General features: G+C 36.6%; 1 protein-coding gene across 1 annotated transcript in view; it reads right to left on the bottom strand.

Annotated features, from left to right (window-relative positions):
• The window catches only part of LOC100371844 (cleavage stimulation factor subunit 3-like), a 53,143-nt gene that overhangs the window by 6,358 nt on the left and 31,566 nt on the right, over positions 1–15,219 (bottom strand). The window contains exons 4-17 of the mRNA XM_006823926.3: positions 12,015–12,047; positions 10,522–10,721; positions 9,610–9,736; positions 8,568–8,645; positions 7,416–7,578; positions 6,504–6,613; positions 5,457–5,573; positions 3,930–4,004; positions 3,305–3,448; positions 2,522–2,624; positions 1,905–1,974; positions 1,498–1,594; positions 936–1,034; positions 83–251 (exon numbers count right to left, since the gene is read on the bottom strand). Of these exons, the coding sequence (XP_006823989.2) occupies positions 83–251; positions 936–1,034; positions 1,498–1,594; positions 1,905–1,974; positions 2,522–2,624; positions 3,305–3,448; positions 3,930–4,004; positions 5,457–5,573; positions 6,504–6,613; positions 7,416–7,578; positions 8,568–8,645; positions 9,610–9,736; positions 10,522–10,721; positions 12,015–12,047 (1,585 nt within the window). The remainder of the gene's footprint in view (positions 1–82; positions 252–935; positions 1,035–1,497; positions 1,595–1,904; positions 1,975–2,521; positions 2,625–3,304; positions 3,449–3,929; positions 4,005–5,456; positions 5,574–6,503; positions 6,614–7,415; positions 7,579–8,567; positions 8,646–9,609; positions 9,737–10,521; positions 10,722–12,014; positions 12,048–15,219) is intronic.

The following is a 15,219-nucleotide window of genomic DNA, read 5'->3' as shown; positions in this document are numbered from 1 at the left end:
TGACCTGAAATCGCTTTTTTTTATGTGAGGCCAAATGATCAATTTTTCTGGTCATTCACAATACAGCTGACAAAATACTTACGTGCAAATTTTCTTGGTTTAAATGGCATCATTTGTAGAAGGTCTGGTTTAGGATATTCAGGCCTTGCCTCTTTCTCTTCTTCTTGTGGCACACTGTCTTGTTTAGCTGCAGTGATTAGGGGAGTAGCGGTTGGCATGGGAATAAGAGGGGCAAACTTCCTGGAAAGATCCTGTAAAGTTAAGTGACTGTAATGTGAATTCTGGGAATACATCCCTGGGCAGATTAGATCAAAGATCATCTATTTTTTTATCATACTTTTCATCATTGTTTATTTTTTTTTCATTATTTGTATTAATTTTATTTAGCATTATTTTTATTTATTCTTGGTCTCACCATTAAACCCCAAGCAGGGGTTTCACAGTCAAAGAGGAAAAATAAAATGACACCAAAAATGAGAAAGAAATGATGAAATAAGATCTTATTTTACGGTAATCTGATTTCACGTATGTAGCTTTCAAACAAAGAACAGTAATTTAATTATGATTTTGCTTGATGTTACAATTTCTAATTCATTTTTACCATCAATCCATCAATAATCATTATGTAGATTATTCAGGTACACTGGTGGCCAAATCTATGAAATCTATCTTTTACAAGTTCAGAAGTCAAAATTGGTGAGATGCGCCATTATAATGTGCTGACACATTTGCTGAAATACCTCAGTAAAATTAAAATCCAGTGAATACAAGTATACCTTTTTTCTATATTTTACATTCAACTCATCGAAAATCATTGAAAACACCCATATAATCTTTTCAGAATAAATTAATTCTAGCTAAAATAAACAAATTTTACAGTAAGAATCCTTCCCTGTAAATTTGTGTACATACCTCAAGTGCACTGAAATACATACCTTGTAACCTAATGCTCTGAGCTCACCCGGTGAACATGGATACAGATCCATGTATCTGTACCTATCAACTAATAATGTTGTCTCTTTATCATCAAACTCCTAGAATATATAAAAACAAAAACAAAAATCATAATTATGATTCTTCTCATGATTCTCAAGGACAATCATAATATTGAACACTCTGATTGAAACATAGGTACCCAAACCTTGCTGAGGCTTAAATTCCACCCCTCAGCATGTTTTGTTCAACATAAAATAACTGCGCTTTCATGTACGTGTCCAGAAGTTCTTCCCTAAACAATTGTCACGTGAACAATTGAACCATTGATTTATTGAAGGATGAAAAAGCAGTGTGTGCAACATGATAAATGACATAACTGAAGAAAACCACAGTCATTTAATTTTTCCACATATTGAGAATACTGAAAGTGTAATAGATATTTGAACTGGTTTGATTATTCTAGGATACCATATTGGGCTGGTTTGACTGTACAGGACTGGTGATACATGTATTTCATGAGGATACCATTAATATAATAATACATTATTATTGTTTACATACCTCTTTGAAAACAGCATGTCTTCTTTTTTCCACTTTCAGTATGCTGGCCAGGTCACCACATGTTGACTCAAAGTCTTGAAATTTCAGCCATATTTCTCTGAACAAAGAAAACCACAATGACATTTGAAATGCAATGATGCTAATTTTCTCTACAAGAAGTGCATCTCCAGTAGTCTCAATTAGTAGTTCATGTATTTACATAAATGACAGAAGTGTACCTTCAAAAAGATCCTATATTATTTATCCAGTACCGGGAAACATTAAATAACATTTTTGGTTTATACAAGCTTGTTTTAGAGCTGCAGTTTGAATAAGTTTGAATAAAACAGATCTAGTTTAAAATATCTGACAAATTTTGAAAAAAAAAAAAAATTGAAAAGAATACCAAAGTTGATGTGTGAACTCACCCTGATTTCTCAGGAGGAAGATTTCCTGATGTCAAAACTCTCTCAAATAGAACTCTTGTATTGTTGTCCTCTGTATAGAAAATCAAAGAATGAGATTACATACCACACTGGGTGAGACAACTGAGAAAAGAAAAATGTTTTGTGGTGTATCCATACTTCACTTTGCTCATGAAAGTACAGCATCAGGATACACTACATCACACGTAAAATGAACTTCCATATACATCATGGCGTTCTGTCATAACATTCAATTTCAGCCAGAAGCTTCTTAATTTTTTTTCAAAATAATTTTGAAACAATATTTGGTACTTTTTTATAATTTCTTTGTTGATATCAGCCCAAATGGCTATAATTCTCTATAGCACTCATTTCAAATGACATTTCTAAGCATTATGTCATGTAATCACATTATTCATAAACATCTTGATTTTTGAACAAATTAAATGGGTAAACAAAAATAGAAACAGTCATATTTATATCTTGTGGTGTTGAGATAATTTCTCAAGGGCTATGTTCATGCAATATTTTCCTTGAGATTTACAATAACCAAGGAAATAACAGCAAAGTTGACTTTGTGAATGATGACAAAAGCCAAAGAATTAAGGAAGTACACTTACCATTGAGATGTGATAAATAATCGATATAGGCCAAAATGTACTCTGGAATATCACCATATTTCTTGAGGCCAAGTTCAAATATCTTGAATGCAACTTGTTTGTCCTGGGAAATAAAAAGAAAATAATATTTCAGAAAAAAACAAATACATAGTCAGATATTAATTGTAACTCTTTCGCATCTAGATTTTTGTTTTTACCAGTAATTGTGTGCAAATATATTTTCAGTTTTGCAGTAAACTGTTACAGTATCAAATCTGTATCAAATATGTTTAAAGTTCCATGTCAGGTGACCCAGCCACAAGATTTACCTTGATTATTGGTGGTGCCTTTCGTGTATGAAATCATCAAACACATATGCAATTTAAATTGTCATAATTGCGGGCTGAAATCAATGCTGTAATATTCATAGTCACATATATTCAATTATATCCAATTTAGGGTCATGAATGTCGACGAAAAATTACTTGTTTGAAACCTGATAGGAGTTGTTTCGAACAGCTAGACTTGAAAGGAAACTGAGCGGCATCAATGTTTTGTTATATGATTCTTTCACTGCAGATTTACCAACATGAGCTTTTAAATTTCCTGTAACTGTCCTCAATTTCAGTTTTGGATTTTACAAACAAAATATTATTTGGATTCACCATTTTGATGACCAATAAAAAGTTAATTTTGTGTTATTTATTATTTTATTTTATTATTAATGTGTTACATTTTTTATGATCAAAATGACGCCCTCTAGTGGTATGTACAAGCCCTCTAGTGGTAGGTTTATCAACTTACTTTACTACAGTAATACTCCATAAGAGCTGCGGCAATGAAGACATGATATCGAGTCCTGGCATCTTCTCTTGCTTTCTTAAATGATATCCTAGCTGATTTGATCCCTTCAGCACGCCGCGCAAAATTCATATATTGAATATGTACCTGACAATGGAATAAATCATGTCAATATTAAATGATCTAAAAATGAGGCTTTGTCTTGAGTATGTTGAATCTGTTTCAGACTTGACTATCCAACTCTCCCGTCTCTCTTATACCCAATGCAGCCATAATGAACCAGATAAAAGTAGACATTGAATTTATGATAGACACTCAAAACAATAACGCCAATTCATAAGTTCTGGAAAACTTTCATAATTGTATGTAAAATAATGACAACTGAACCTCTTGAACAAGAAACTGAGCTTATGTAGACAATTTTAGAGAATGCTCTTATGTCCAAAACATCCTCCAGTGATCAGAATGAGAAATGTGGTTAAAGAGACTCAGGACTCTAGTAATCATCAATTTGTCATTGCATGGAATTTGATATTCTGGAAAATTTACCAAGAATTACAATAATACTTTAAATATCATATCTATTACACAGTCTTAAGATCTAATTAGCTAATATAGCATTACTTACAAGTGTTGGGTCAATATCTTCTATTGCTAACAGCTTTTGGTAAATACTGTGAGATTTCTGAAATTTCATTCGACTCTGAAAGAAAAAAAAATACAAAAATAAATGTGACTAAATTCTCAGAATCACAAGTATGCACACATGCGACATTTGAATGTTTCCCATCTCGGTGTTGTGCATTGTATCACGAACAAATTTCAACACAGAATATATTTACATCAAACAAAAACAGTCTGACATAGCATGTAAAGGAACTGTGAGCAGAACACAACTAATATTTAACTTCATCACCTTGGAAAAACCTGACTCAACCAAAACTGTATCATTGGGCAAGGTACATGTACTTTACACCTACGGTTTCTTTTTACCCAGACGTAAATGGAAACCTGGTATGGAATGTTGGCACCTAACCCATGTACACCTGGAGAGCATACAATCACAGCTCAGAGATTGAAAATAAGTTTGACAGGCCAACTAACCAGGGTAGTAATGTGTAGCACTATATAAATACTGTATATGAGATCTTATTATTTGGTCTAATGTATTTGTGCCACAATAGAGGTGCACAATTCTTTAACACAAAACAGTTTGCTTCAGTTTATGTTGATTTTGTACATCCAAACAAATTGTCTTTGAATTTTTTTGAAAAATATGATACGCACATAAAGCAGGATCAATTTATGACATTTTGGTTTTCATATGAGTATTGTAAGATATCATGCATAGATATCATCTTGTGTATGTACTCAAGTTAATACTGTATTGATCATTGCTATGGATTATTGCAATGCAGAGAACAACTGCAGCTATCACCAAAGTTCAGCTGAATTTTGTTACCTGGTGATATATGTGCTTTTTTTAGGGAGTAAATTTCACATACTGTAAAAAAAGTTATTTTACTGGAATTAATTTTCGCTGATAAGTTGAATGTAAAATATAGGAAAAAAGGTATATTCGCTGGATTTTATTTTCACTGAATCATTCCATCAGCGAAAATACAGTATTTTACAGTATAGAGCCATGTAATAATATGAGGTTAATACGAGGATACCTCAAAGTATGCACGAAGACAGTACAGCTGGAGAATGCACGCCATACTCTCTGAGTACATACTTTGAGGTATACTTGTAATAACCTTATTATTATACATCTTTTCCTTCCAAGGATACACCATGGGAATGGTGAAATCCAAAATGTTTAGAACAGAATCAGCAAACTTTTTTTGTGTGGAGTCCGGTCAAACTCTGGTGGCAGCCATGTTTGTTTCTATTATTAGAGGATGCTTACAAACATACCTGGGTAATCATTCCATATTTGGAATTCACATTTCATAATATGGTAGGATGCAAATACCTCATAAAACACCTCAAAATTATGGCACGCTGTAACTTATGGTGTTACGGTGACAGATGAATAATAATACCATATAACAGGCTGAATATGAGAACTTATACTGTCATGCAGAGATCTCTTGCAGTCTGGCACATATACAGGTATATATATAAAAAAAAATACAAATTAAAAACTAACCTCTTCATAATCTGCATAAGCAAAATAGAGTAACATATTTTTCTTCATTAATGTCGTAATTGCTCTTTCATAAATAGTAGCGGCTTCATCACTAAATATCTTTGAATTATTTACATCCTGAATGGTGATAATAAGAGACATGACATGATTACATAACAAAACCAGAGGTAAATATATATCTGATAACTTAATCATGCAATCAAAGTGGAGTCTCATAGCTCTGAACTTTCTATACTGAGTATATATGTTAGCAACTTGGTCACATGACTGAATAAATATGTAGATCATGTTTAACCTTTTCAGCTCCAATTCCCTCTTTTCATGAACAATTCCCAAAATACAGTACTCCGTTAAATGTAGTACTCCGTTAAAGTCTGCACTTTCCTTAAAAAAATTAGGACAAAAATAGCCAAATGTTTTGAGTAAAAACTGAAAGTTGACTCAAATTTTGTCTGTTGGCTCCAAAATTAGGGTTCACTTCCAGAAATATTGAAGAAAAGAAGAAAAGAAGAAAAAAAGTGCAGAAAATACGGTGGTGAAAAGGTTAAATCTTGTATGATTGATATGCTATGATATCTGATAATATGTTACAAATTTTTGTAACATGTTTGTAGTATGCATTCTCTGATTTGATGTGTGTCAAATGCAGACTGAGTGGGAGAATAACAGTTTCCTGTTCTTGAAATATTGTATAAAACCATATAATTTTCACTACTAGGATATTTCAAGATTTTACGACATTTGAGTAGACAATATTTCACAAAAGCCACTCTGTGTCATAGAATGCCAGAAGAATTTTCCCTGCTACAAAATTAGCAAGTACTTTGCTGATTTAGTGAAAACATCACCAACAAACCAAATTCAAATATCAAATCAGTCAAACCTCGAATACAAATACATGTTGTCACAATTGCCAAAAAACAGCAATTGTGGCAGGTATTAAGTTACAATACCTTTTTGAAAGTACCAAGATGTGTGACCTGTAGCGGTCATGCATATAGTGATTTCATGTATGCTGACTTTTTACAGTCGAGGTAGGAAACTTACCCCTTTTTCTGACATGAGTTTACTTGCTTGTTCCAGATACTGAGCACCTTCATACCAGACATCAGGATGATGTCCAAGACACAATAAACACTGCTCAAATGCAAACATTACTAGAAATAAACAAAAAAGGTTACCTTTTTAAAGTTTAACTGTGTACAAAGTGTGAATGAACAGTGTTTTACCAAGTATGGCCACCAGTCGGCCATCTAGAATCAAACGGTGATAAAAATGTATGTGCACATGAACATACAATGTATGATGTATAAACAATATGTGAATTTAATCATAAACAAAGTTTCAATTCATTCCCAGGAAGTATTTTCAACAAGTTATTTTACGTTCACTGCGAAATCTTGTGTATTGTGAGAAATGTGTGAAACAAACATCTACCACAAAGGATTTGATTTGAATTTCTTTTTTTATAGTTGAATGTCAAAATGCAAATTTTTCAGATGGAAGTATGGCATGGAGAAACCCTTACTTCAGCAAAATTGAATATGTATAGCACATTATTAAACTTGAAAATACCCCCCAAATACCCCAATGTTCCTATGACCTTTATTTGTCCTGTTTTTACAATCAATTTCACACACAACTTGTGATCTTGTGGTGGAAATACTCTATTTATCACAAATACACATACATATGAATTCATCTCACAGTTTGATACATGCTTGGTTGTCATTGCATCAGAATTGTGCATTTTTGAAGAGCACAGTGTCACCATTGAAAATATAGTTTGGGAGAACCAAAGAGACGTTTTATTACATACACCCGGTACATGATATCATATCAATTTTTATAGTCACTCTCACCACAGATGATATGAAAAGCAAATATACAGGAATTCATAGGGGTGTGAAAATATATATAATTGTTAATACTTTCAACAATATAGTTAAATAACTGTACCTCTTTTTGTAATCAAAGTTTGATCTTCTGTTCTTAGTGGATTTGCTTTTTCCCATGCGATATATTTTTTCCATAATTCGACTTGTTTTACTTCATCTGGAGTACCAGTTGGGGGCACTGATGGCATATTACGATTCAATCCTTTTGTAACTACTTCATATTCCTGTATTTTGAAATAAAATTTATATTTTAATTGTATGCAAATAAATCTCTATGATTGCAGACAGCATGCAAATAAAACGAACGTGTTTTGAGTTATAGCGCAATCAGTCAGTTTCCGTGCTACAATGGGGGGGAGGGGGGTTTCTGGCTTGCACAATTTTTTCACTGGTTTCCCTGGTTCCTGGTGTTTTGAAGAGCAATCCAATGTTTATGTGGTGGAATAAACTCCCCCACACAAAGAAAATTAAAATCAGAGGCACAAGTTTCTAAGGTAATGGCAGATCTCAAAACTTCATCTATTGTCACAGTAGTTGACTGGAAGTGTCTTTTTTTAGGTTGGTGGGTTGCAGTAAGATGGGAAATGGTAATTATGAATTATGCAATGAGGAAATGATCCTAGTCTTCCATTGTCAGTTTGTTGCATAAATTCTTAGGTACATTTTATGTTTAGCATGTTCAATATTCAAACATAATTTCATAGATATAGATATTATATTTATAGATATTTTTTCACATTTTGAATGACACAATTTTTCATGTTAAAGGGGAAGGTGTCAATCTCAGGGATTGCATCAGAGAATCATGGGTTACCAGTGTTAATATGTTTACTGGGAGATAAAACTCTATTAGAGGTGCCTCTCAACATTTTGGTGAAATATTTGAATTTTGAATCAAATGGACATAAATCCTCACTGGTTTTGTTCACACATTTAGACAGCAGGTCTATTTTGGGAAAAGTAACAAAGTTAAGTTTGTTGTTCCAAGTGTTTAAGATTGGATGCCTGCAGGGTATAGTTCTGAATACTTTGAATGTAGCTAATAGGCTACACAGAAAAATTGCCATGTGAGATATTTTGTTGAACTGCTAGAGATGCAAATGTTAATTTGACCAGAGTGATATGAACAATTCTTGATGAATGCCTACAGGTGAATATTAATTTCATGCAAATGAACCGTTATACATGTATATGAAGTGTATATTGAGTATACCTTAGCAACTCTTCTCGCATTCATGTAATCTCGACTTCGGTCATCTATCATTTTCTTTGCAATTATTGGATTAATGCCCTGAAAAATAAATGTATATTTGCAAAAGATAGAGCATGTATACAGTAATTGGAAGTTCACCTCCAATAGAATGGCATATAAACCCAAAATATTAGATATTTTTAACATAGAAACACCTCTGTAATTTACGTAAGTGCGCTACTAGTAGAGCAAATACTATAGTTTGAGGCATTTTGCCATGTCAGTTGAACCCATGTTAAAGGACAGTAGCCATTGTGCTGAGAATATGTGGCATTTGTGTTGATAAACATTAATTTTCCCACAAAGTTTTGACCTGTCTGCTGCATGAACTAATTACCACTGGTGACTCTTTAATACCTTCCAATCACCAAAGAAATTACCTAATTAAAGCCAGGTGACGTCTCGGTTTGTACTTGTCGGTTCGCGCAACAGTCAAAATCGCCATCTTTGTTCATATACATGTACAACTGGTAATTGTAATTTATCATCTTTCACATACATGTATATGTACTATGATATATTAACTCATACATATATCATCATGATAGTTACATGATAAAGCAGCATAATAAATTTCTATATTTCATGAAATAGTATTTTTTCATTTTCATCATAAGTATATATAAAAGAGTGCAGAAATATATTTGCATGTACATGCCCCATGATATGTATTTCCAAAGGGATTTGGATTTTGTACAGTTCATGAAAATTTAACTCAACAGAATCCCAAAATTGATTTTAAAAGAATCTCCCAAAATAAAGTAAAGTGGACTTGAGTGAATACAACAATGAAAAGTATGCTGAGTTGGTGATTAGACATGATGGCCTTCGAAGCAGGTTAGAGTTCTAATATCTGCAGATCACAAAAATCAGTGTTCTGCATAAACTACATAATCTGAATGCGAATTCAAACCTTGTTTTGACAAGCCATTGTTACAAAACTCATGTTATGAATTAACCTGAATATCAAAGAATAGTAATTAAAATAAAAACACTGACTTACCGTTTCATATGTATTGTATTCTCTCCATAGCTGCTCAATATTGATCATAGGATTAATACACCCTCTTTGGTATACCCGTCTAACTGCAGTGATTCTTTGATTTTCAGCGTAAGAACCAACCGCTTCACTGCCAAGAGAAAATAAATAAATACCATTCATATACATCCGGCACTTAAAGGGTGATGGTCATCATGCTGTGCATGTGCGATAGTTGTGTTGATAAACATTGATTTTCCCACAATCTAATGTGCTCTGAATCGGAATCACAAGTATGAGGTTTAACCTGGGCATGACTTTCACCAATTACCGTCGGTGATTCCTTCAATATCTTCCAATCACCTAAAAAAAAATCTAATTAAAGCTTTGTAATGTCTCAGTTTGTTCTTGTTGATCTGCAAACAGTCAAAGTCACCATTTTTGTTTATATGAGACCCATATATCTCGCTATTGCCATTTAAATTTATGTAAAAAGCTCTGTTTGTCCCGAAAAGTATATGCACTTGTTCCAATATTCCTTATTTGGGCTAAAATGCATCGCCAGTGTTGACGTGTTACAGGTTATTGATGTCACATTCAAACACTTTGCTTACACTGAACACAAAAGTGCAATATTGTGTGGTGGTACCTGACAGTGAATGTTCACCAAACCAAATGTTCATGCAGAGTAAAAAAAATTTGTTTGCATTTTTGGAGGTTGTTTATCATTGAGTTATTACTACAAACAGAAAGAAGATATGGTTATCATAAAAATACTGCCAAGTCAACCTCGCTACGATTGCAATACTGCCTTTCGCAAACTTTGACCTTATAGTACATGTAAACACCAACTAGCACAATGAGCGCAAGACAGTTTTCCTTTACGGCAGAATTTTACACGAATATACAATCTTACACATTGAATGGTATACTTACACTCCTTTAAGAAACTGTACATAATCTGCCCATATTTGATATGACATGATATCCATACCCATCTTATCTAATGCAAAGTCATACGCCTGGGCCATCTTTTCACGATATGATGGTAAACTACCCTTCGTCTCTTTTACATATGAAAGATAGCATTTCCACAGGTCTATATTCAATACTTTCATCAGGCAACGCTGAAATAACTGAAGATAACAAAAAAAAAAAAGTATGAATATACTCCACTTTTGACTTGTTCCATTTCCCCTTAATGTAAATTAAAAAAAAAATCCTTCATTACAATTATGCCAAAACTGCATTGTACACATCTCTTTTCCCACAATGCCATCAACATCAAATCATAATCACACTCATTACAATTTAAAAATAAGATACTAAGTTTTTAATTGTTCCAACAATCTGTTTTGCAGCAGTAAAGAGGATATTAAAGTCCCCTCTACTCTTCTATTTCTAACAAAACCCATGTACAACAAGTCATTGTCAATGACACGTCCCCGTTTCGTTCATATTTGAGTGACATATACATTCAAAGCAGATCATGACCGAAATCTCAGACCACTTTCAGTGGTCTGATCTGAAATGCACCTGCATATGTACAACACATTGTATGATGTGTGTGAAGTGTGGTCTTGATCTGTCCAGGCATGTTCGAGATATGGATCGAAAACTAAATTCTTTAAAACAAAATGGCCGCCAGACGGCCATTTTGAACTTGATCCGAAGAAAAACTGGTGTGCATCAAGCTCATATTATGTTTAATATATGCACTAAATCTGAACAAAATCCATCCAGCATAACTGAGATCCGGTTCCGGAATTATGAAAATACGTGATTTTGATGCATTTTCGGCCTTAAAATGGCCATCATTCAGCTATTGTTAAGTGGATCAGGAAACAAGTGCACATATCTATTTGTGACATGATGCACCATGTGTGTGTGTAGTTTGAACTTGATCAATCCAGACTTGTCTCGGATACGGATCCAGAACAAAATTCTTTAAAACAAAATGGCCGCCAGTCGGCCATTTCGAACTTGTTCCGAAAAAAAAAAATGACGTGCATCAAGGTCCTATTATGTTTAATGTATTTACCAAATTTGAACAAAATCCGTCCATGCATAACTGAGATCCGGGTCCGGAATGGTGAAAATGTGCGATTTTGATGCATTTTCGGCCTTAAAATGGCCGCTATTCGGCTATCGTTAATCAGATCATGACAAAAATGCATGCGCATATGTCCCATATAATGTGTGATGTATGAGTGAAGTTTGAACTTAATCGGTCCATGCATGTTCGAGATACAGGTGATCACGGACGCACAGACGCACACAGGGCAAACCATAAGTCCCCGTTTTCGGACTACGTCCGAACAGGGACTAAAAAACAGACGAAAAATAAACATGAGTATGGGTAAACCTAAAACAGAAAAGTACTTTAATCATAGTACATGGACAACATAGCTCAGTTACCAAGAACTTACCTTCTCAACTCTTTCGTAGTTTCTAGTTTTCATCTGCCAAAAAAATAGAACATTAAAATTACACAATAATGGTGGTAATGATGTCATGTAATTTACCTGTATCAAGAATCTTGCACAACAATTTTGAACCAACACAGAATTCAGCTTTCTATGGAAAAACCATTCCTCAAATCCTTGCACACTTCAATGTCACTGCATCCCTCTACACCTTGCACACTTCATTGTCACTGCATCCCTCTACACCCTGCACACTTCATTGTCACTGCATCCCTCTACACCTTGCACACTTCATTGTCACTGCATCCCTCTACACCCTGCACACTTCATTGTCACTGCATCCCTCTACACCTTGCACACTTCATTGTCACTGCATCCCTCTACACCTTGCACACTTCATTGTCACTGCATCCCTCTACACCCTGCACACTTCATTGTCACTGCATTCTTCTACACCCTGCACACTTCATTGTCACTGCATCCCTCTACACCCTGCACACTTCATTGTCACTGCATCCCTCTACACCTTGCACACTTTATTGTCACTGCATCCCTCTACACCTTGCACACTTCATTGTCACTGCATCCCTCTACACCTTGCACACTTTATTGTCACTGCATCCCTCTACACCTTGCACACTTCATTGCCACTGCATCCCTCTACACCCTGCACACTTCATTGTCACTGCATCCCTCTACACCCTGCACACTTCATTGTCACTGCATCCCTCTACACCCTGCACACTTCATTGTCACTGCATCCCTCTACACCTTGCACACTTCATTGTCACTGCATCCCTCTACACCCTGCACACTTCATTGTCACTGCATCCCTCTACACCCTGCACACTTCATTGTCACTGCATTCCTCTACACCTTGCACACTTCATTGTCACTCCATTCTTCTACACCCTGCACACTTCATTGTCACTCCATTCTTCTACACCCTGCACACTTCATTGTCACTGCATCCCTCTACACCCTGCACACTTCATTGTCACTGCATTCCTCTACACCCTGCACACTTCATTGTCACTGCATTCTTCTACACCCTGCACACTTCATTGTCACTGCATCCCTCTACACCTTCCACACTTCATTGTCACTCCATTCTTCTACACCCTGCACACTTCATTGTCACTGCATCCCTCTACACCTTGCACACTTCATTGTCACTCCATTCCTCTACACCCTGCACACTTCATTGTCACTGCATCCCTCTACACCTTGCACACTTCATTGTCACTGCATCCCTCTACACCCTGCACACTTCATTGTCACTGCATCCCTCTATACCTTGCACACTTCATTGTCACTGCATCCCTCTACACCTTGCACACTTCATTGTCACTGCATCCCTCTACACCCTGCACACTTCATTGTCACTGCATCCCTCTACACCCTGCACACTTCATTGTCACTGCATCCCTCTACACCCTGCACACTTCATTGTCACTGCATCCCTCTACACCTTGCACACTTCATTGTCACTGCATCCCTCTACACCCTGCACACTTCATTGTCACTGCATCCCTCTACACCTTGCACACTTCATTGTCACTGCATCCCTCTACACCCTGCACACTTCATTGTCACTGCATCCCTCTACACATTGCACACTTCATTGTCACTGCATCCCTCTACACCCTGCACACTTCATTGTCACTGCATCCCTCTACACCTTGCACACTTCATTGTCACTGCATCCCTCTACACCTTGCACACTTCATTGTCACTGCATCCCTCTACACCCTGCACACTTCATTGTCACTGCATCCCTCTACACCCTGCACACTTCATTGTCACTGCATCCCTCTACACCCTGCACACTTCATTGTCACTCCATTCTTCTACACCCTGCACACTTCATTGTCACTGCATCCCTCTACACCTTGCACACTTCATTGTCACTGCATTCCTCTACACCCTGCACACTTCATTGTCACTGCATTCTTCTACACCCTGCACACTTCATTGTCACTGCATCCCTCTACACCTTGCACACTTCATTGTCACTCCATTCTTCTACACCCTGCACACTTCATTGTCACTGCATCCCTCTACACCTTGCACACTTCATTGTCACTGCATCCCTCTACACTTCATTGTCACTGCATCCCTCTACACCGTGCACACTTCATTGTCACTGCATCCCTCTACACCCTGCACACTTCATTGTCACTGCATCCCTCTACACCTTGCACACTTCATTGTCACTGCATCCCTCTACACCTTGAACACTTCATTGTCACTGCATCCCTCTACACCCTGCACACTTCATTGTCACTGCATTCCTCTACACCCTGCACACTTCATTGTCACTGCATTCTTCTACACCCTGCACACTTCATTGTCACTCCATTCTTCTACACCCTGCACACTTCATTGTCACTCCATTCGTCTACACCCTGCACACTTCATTGTCACTCCATTCTTCTACACCCTGCACACTTCATTGTCACTGCATCCCTTTACACCCTGCACACTTCATTGTCACTGCATTCCTCTACACCCTGTACACTTCATTGTCACTGCATTCCTCTACACCCTGCACACTTCATTGTCACTGCATTCCTCTACACCCTGCACACTTCATTGTCACTGCATTTCTCTACACCCTGCACACTTCATTGTCACTGCATCCCTCTACACCTTGCACACTTCATTGTCACTGCATCCCTCTACACCTTGCACACTTCATTGTCACTGCATCCCTCTACACCCTGCACACTTCATTGTCACTGCATCCCTCTATACCTTGCACACTTCATTGTCACTGCATCCCTCTACACCTTGCACACTTCATTGTCACTGCATCCCTCTACACCCTGCACACTTCATTGTCACTGCATCCCTCTACACCTTGCACACTTCATTGTCACTGCATCCCTCTACACCCTGCACACTTCATTGTCACTGCATCCCTCTACACCTTGCACACTTCATTGTCACTGCATCCCTCTACACCCTGCACACTTCATTGTCACTGCATCCCTCTACACCTTGCACACTTCATTGTCACTGCATCCCTCTACACTTCATTGTCACTACATCCCTCTACACCTTGCACACTTCATTGTCACTGCATCCCTCTACATCCTGCACACTTCATTGTCACTGCATCCCTCTACACCTTGCACACTTCATTGTCACTGCATCCCTCTACACGTTGCACACTTCATTATCACTGCATCCCTCTACACCCTGC

This window comes from Saccoglossus kowalevskii, chromosome 12, assembly GCF_978046115.1.
Source record: "Saccoglossus kowalevskii chromosome 12, keSacKowa6.1, whole genome shotgun sequence".
Lineage (NCBI taxonomy): Eukaryota > Metazoa > Hemichordata > Enteropneusta > Harrimaniidae > Saccoglossus > Saccoglossus kowalevskii.
Note: the sequence above shows the minus strand (reverse complement) of the source record. Positions and strands in the feature narration are given on the sequence as shown.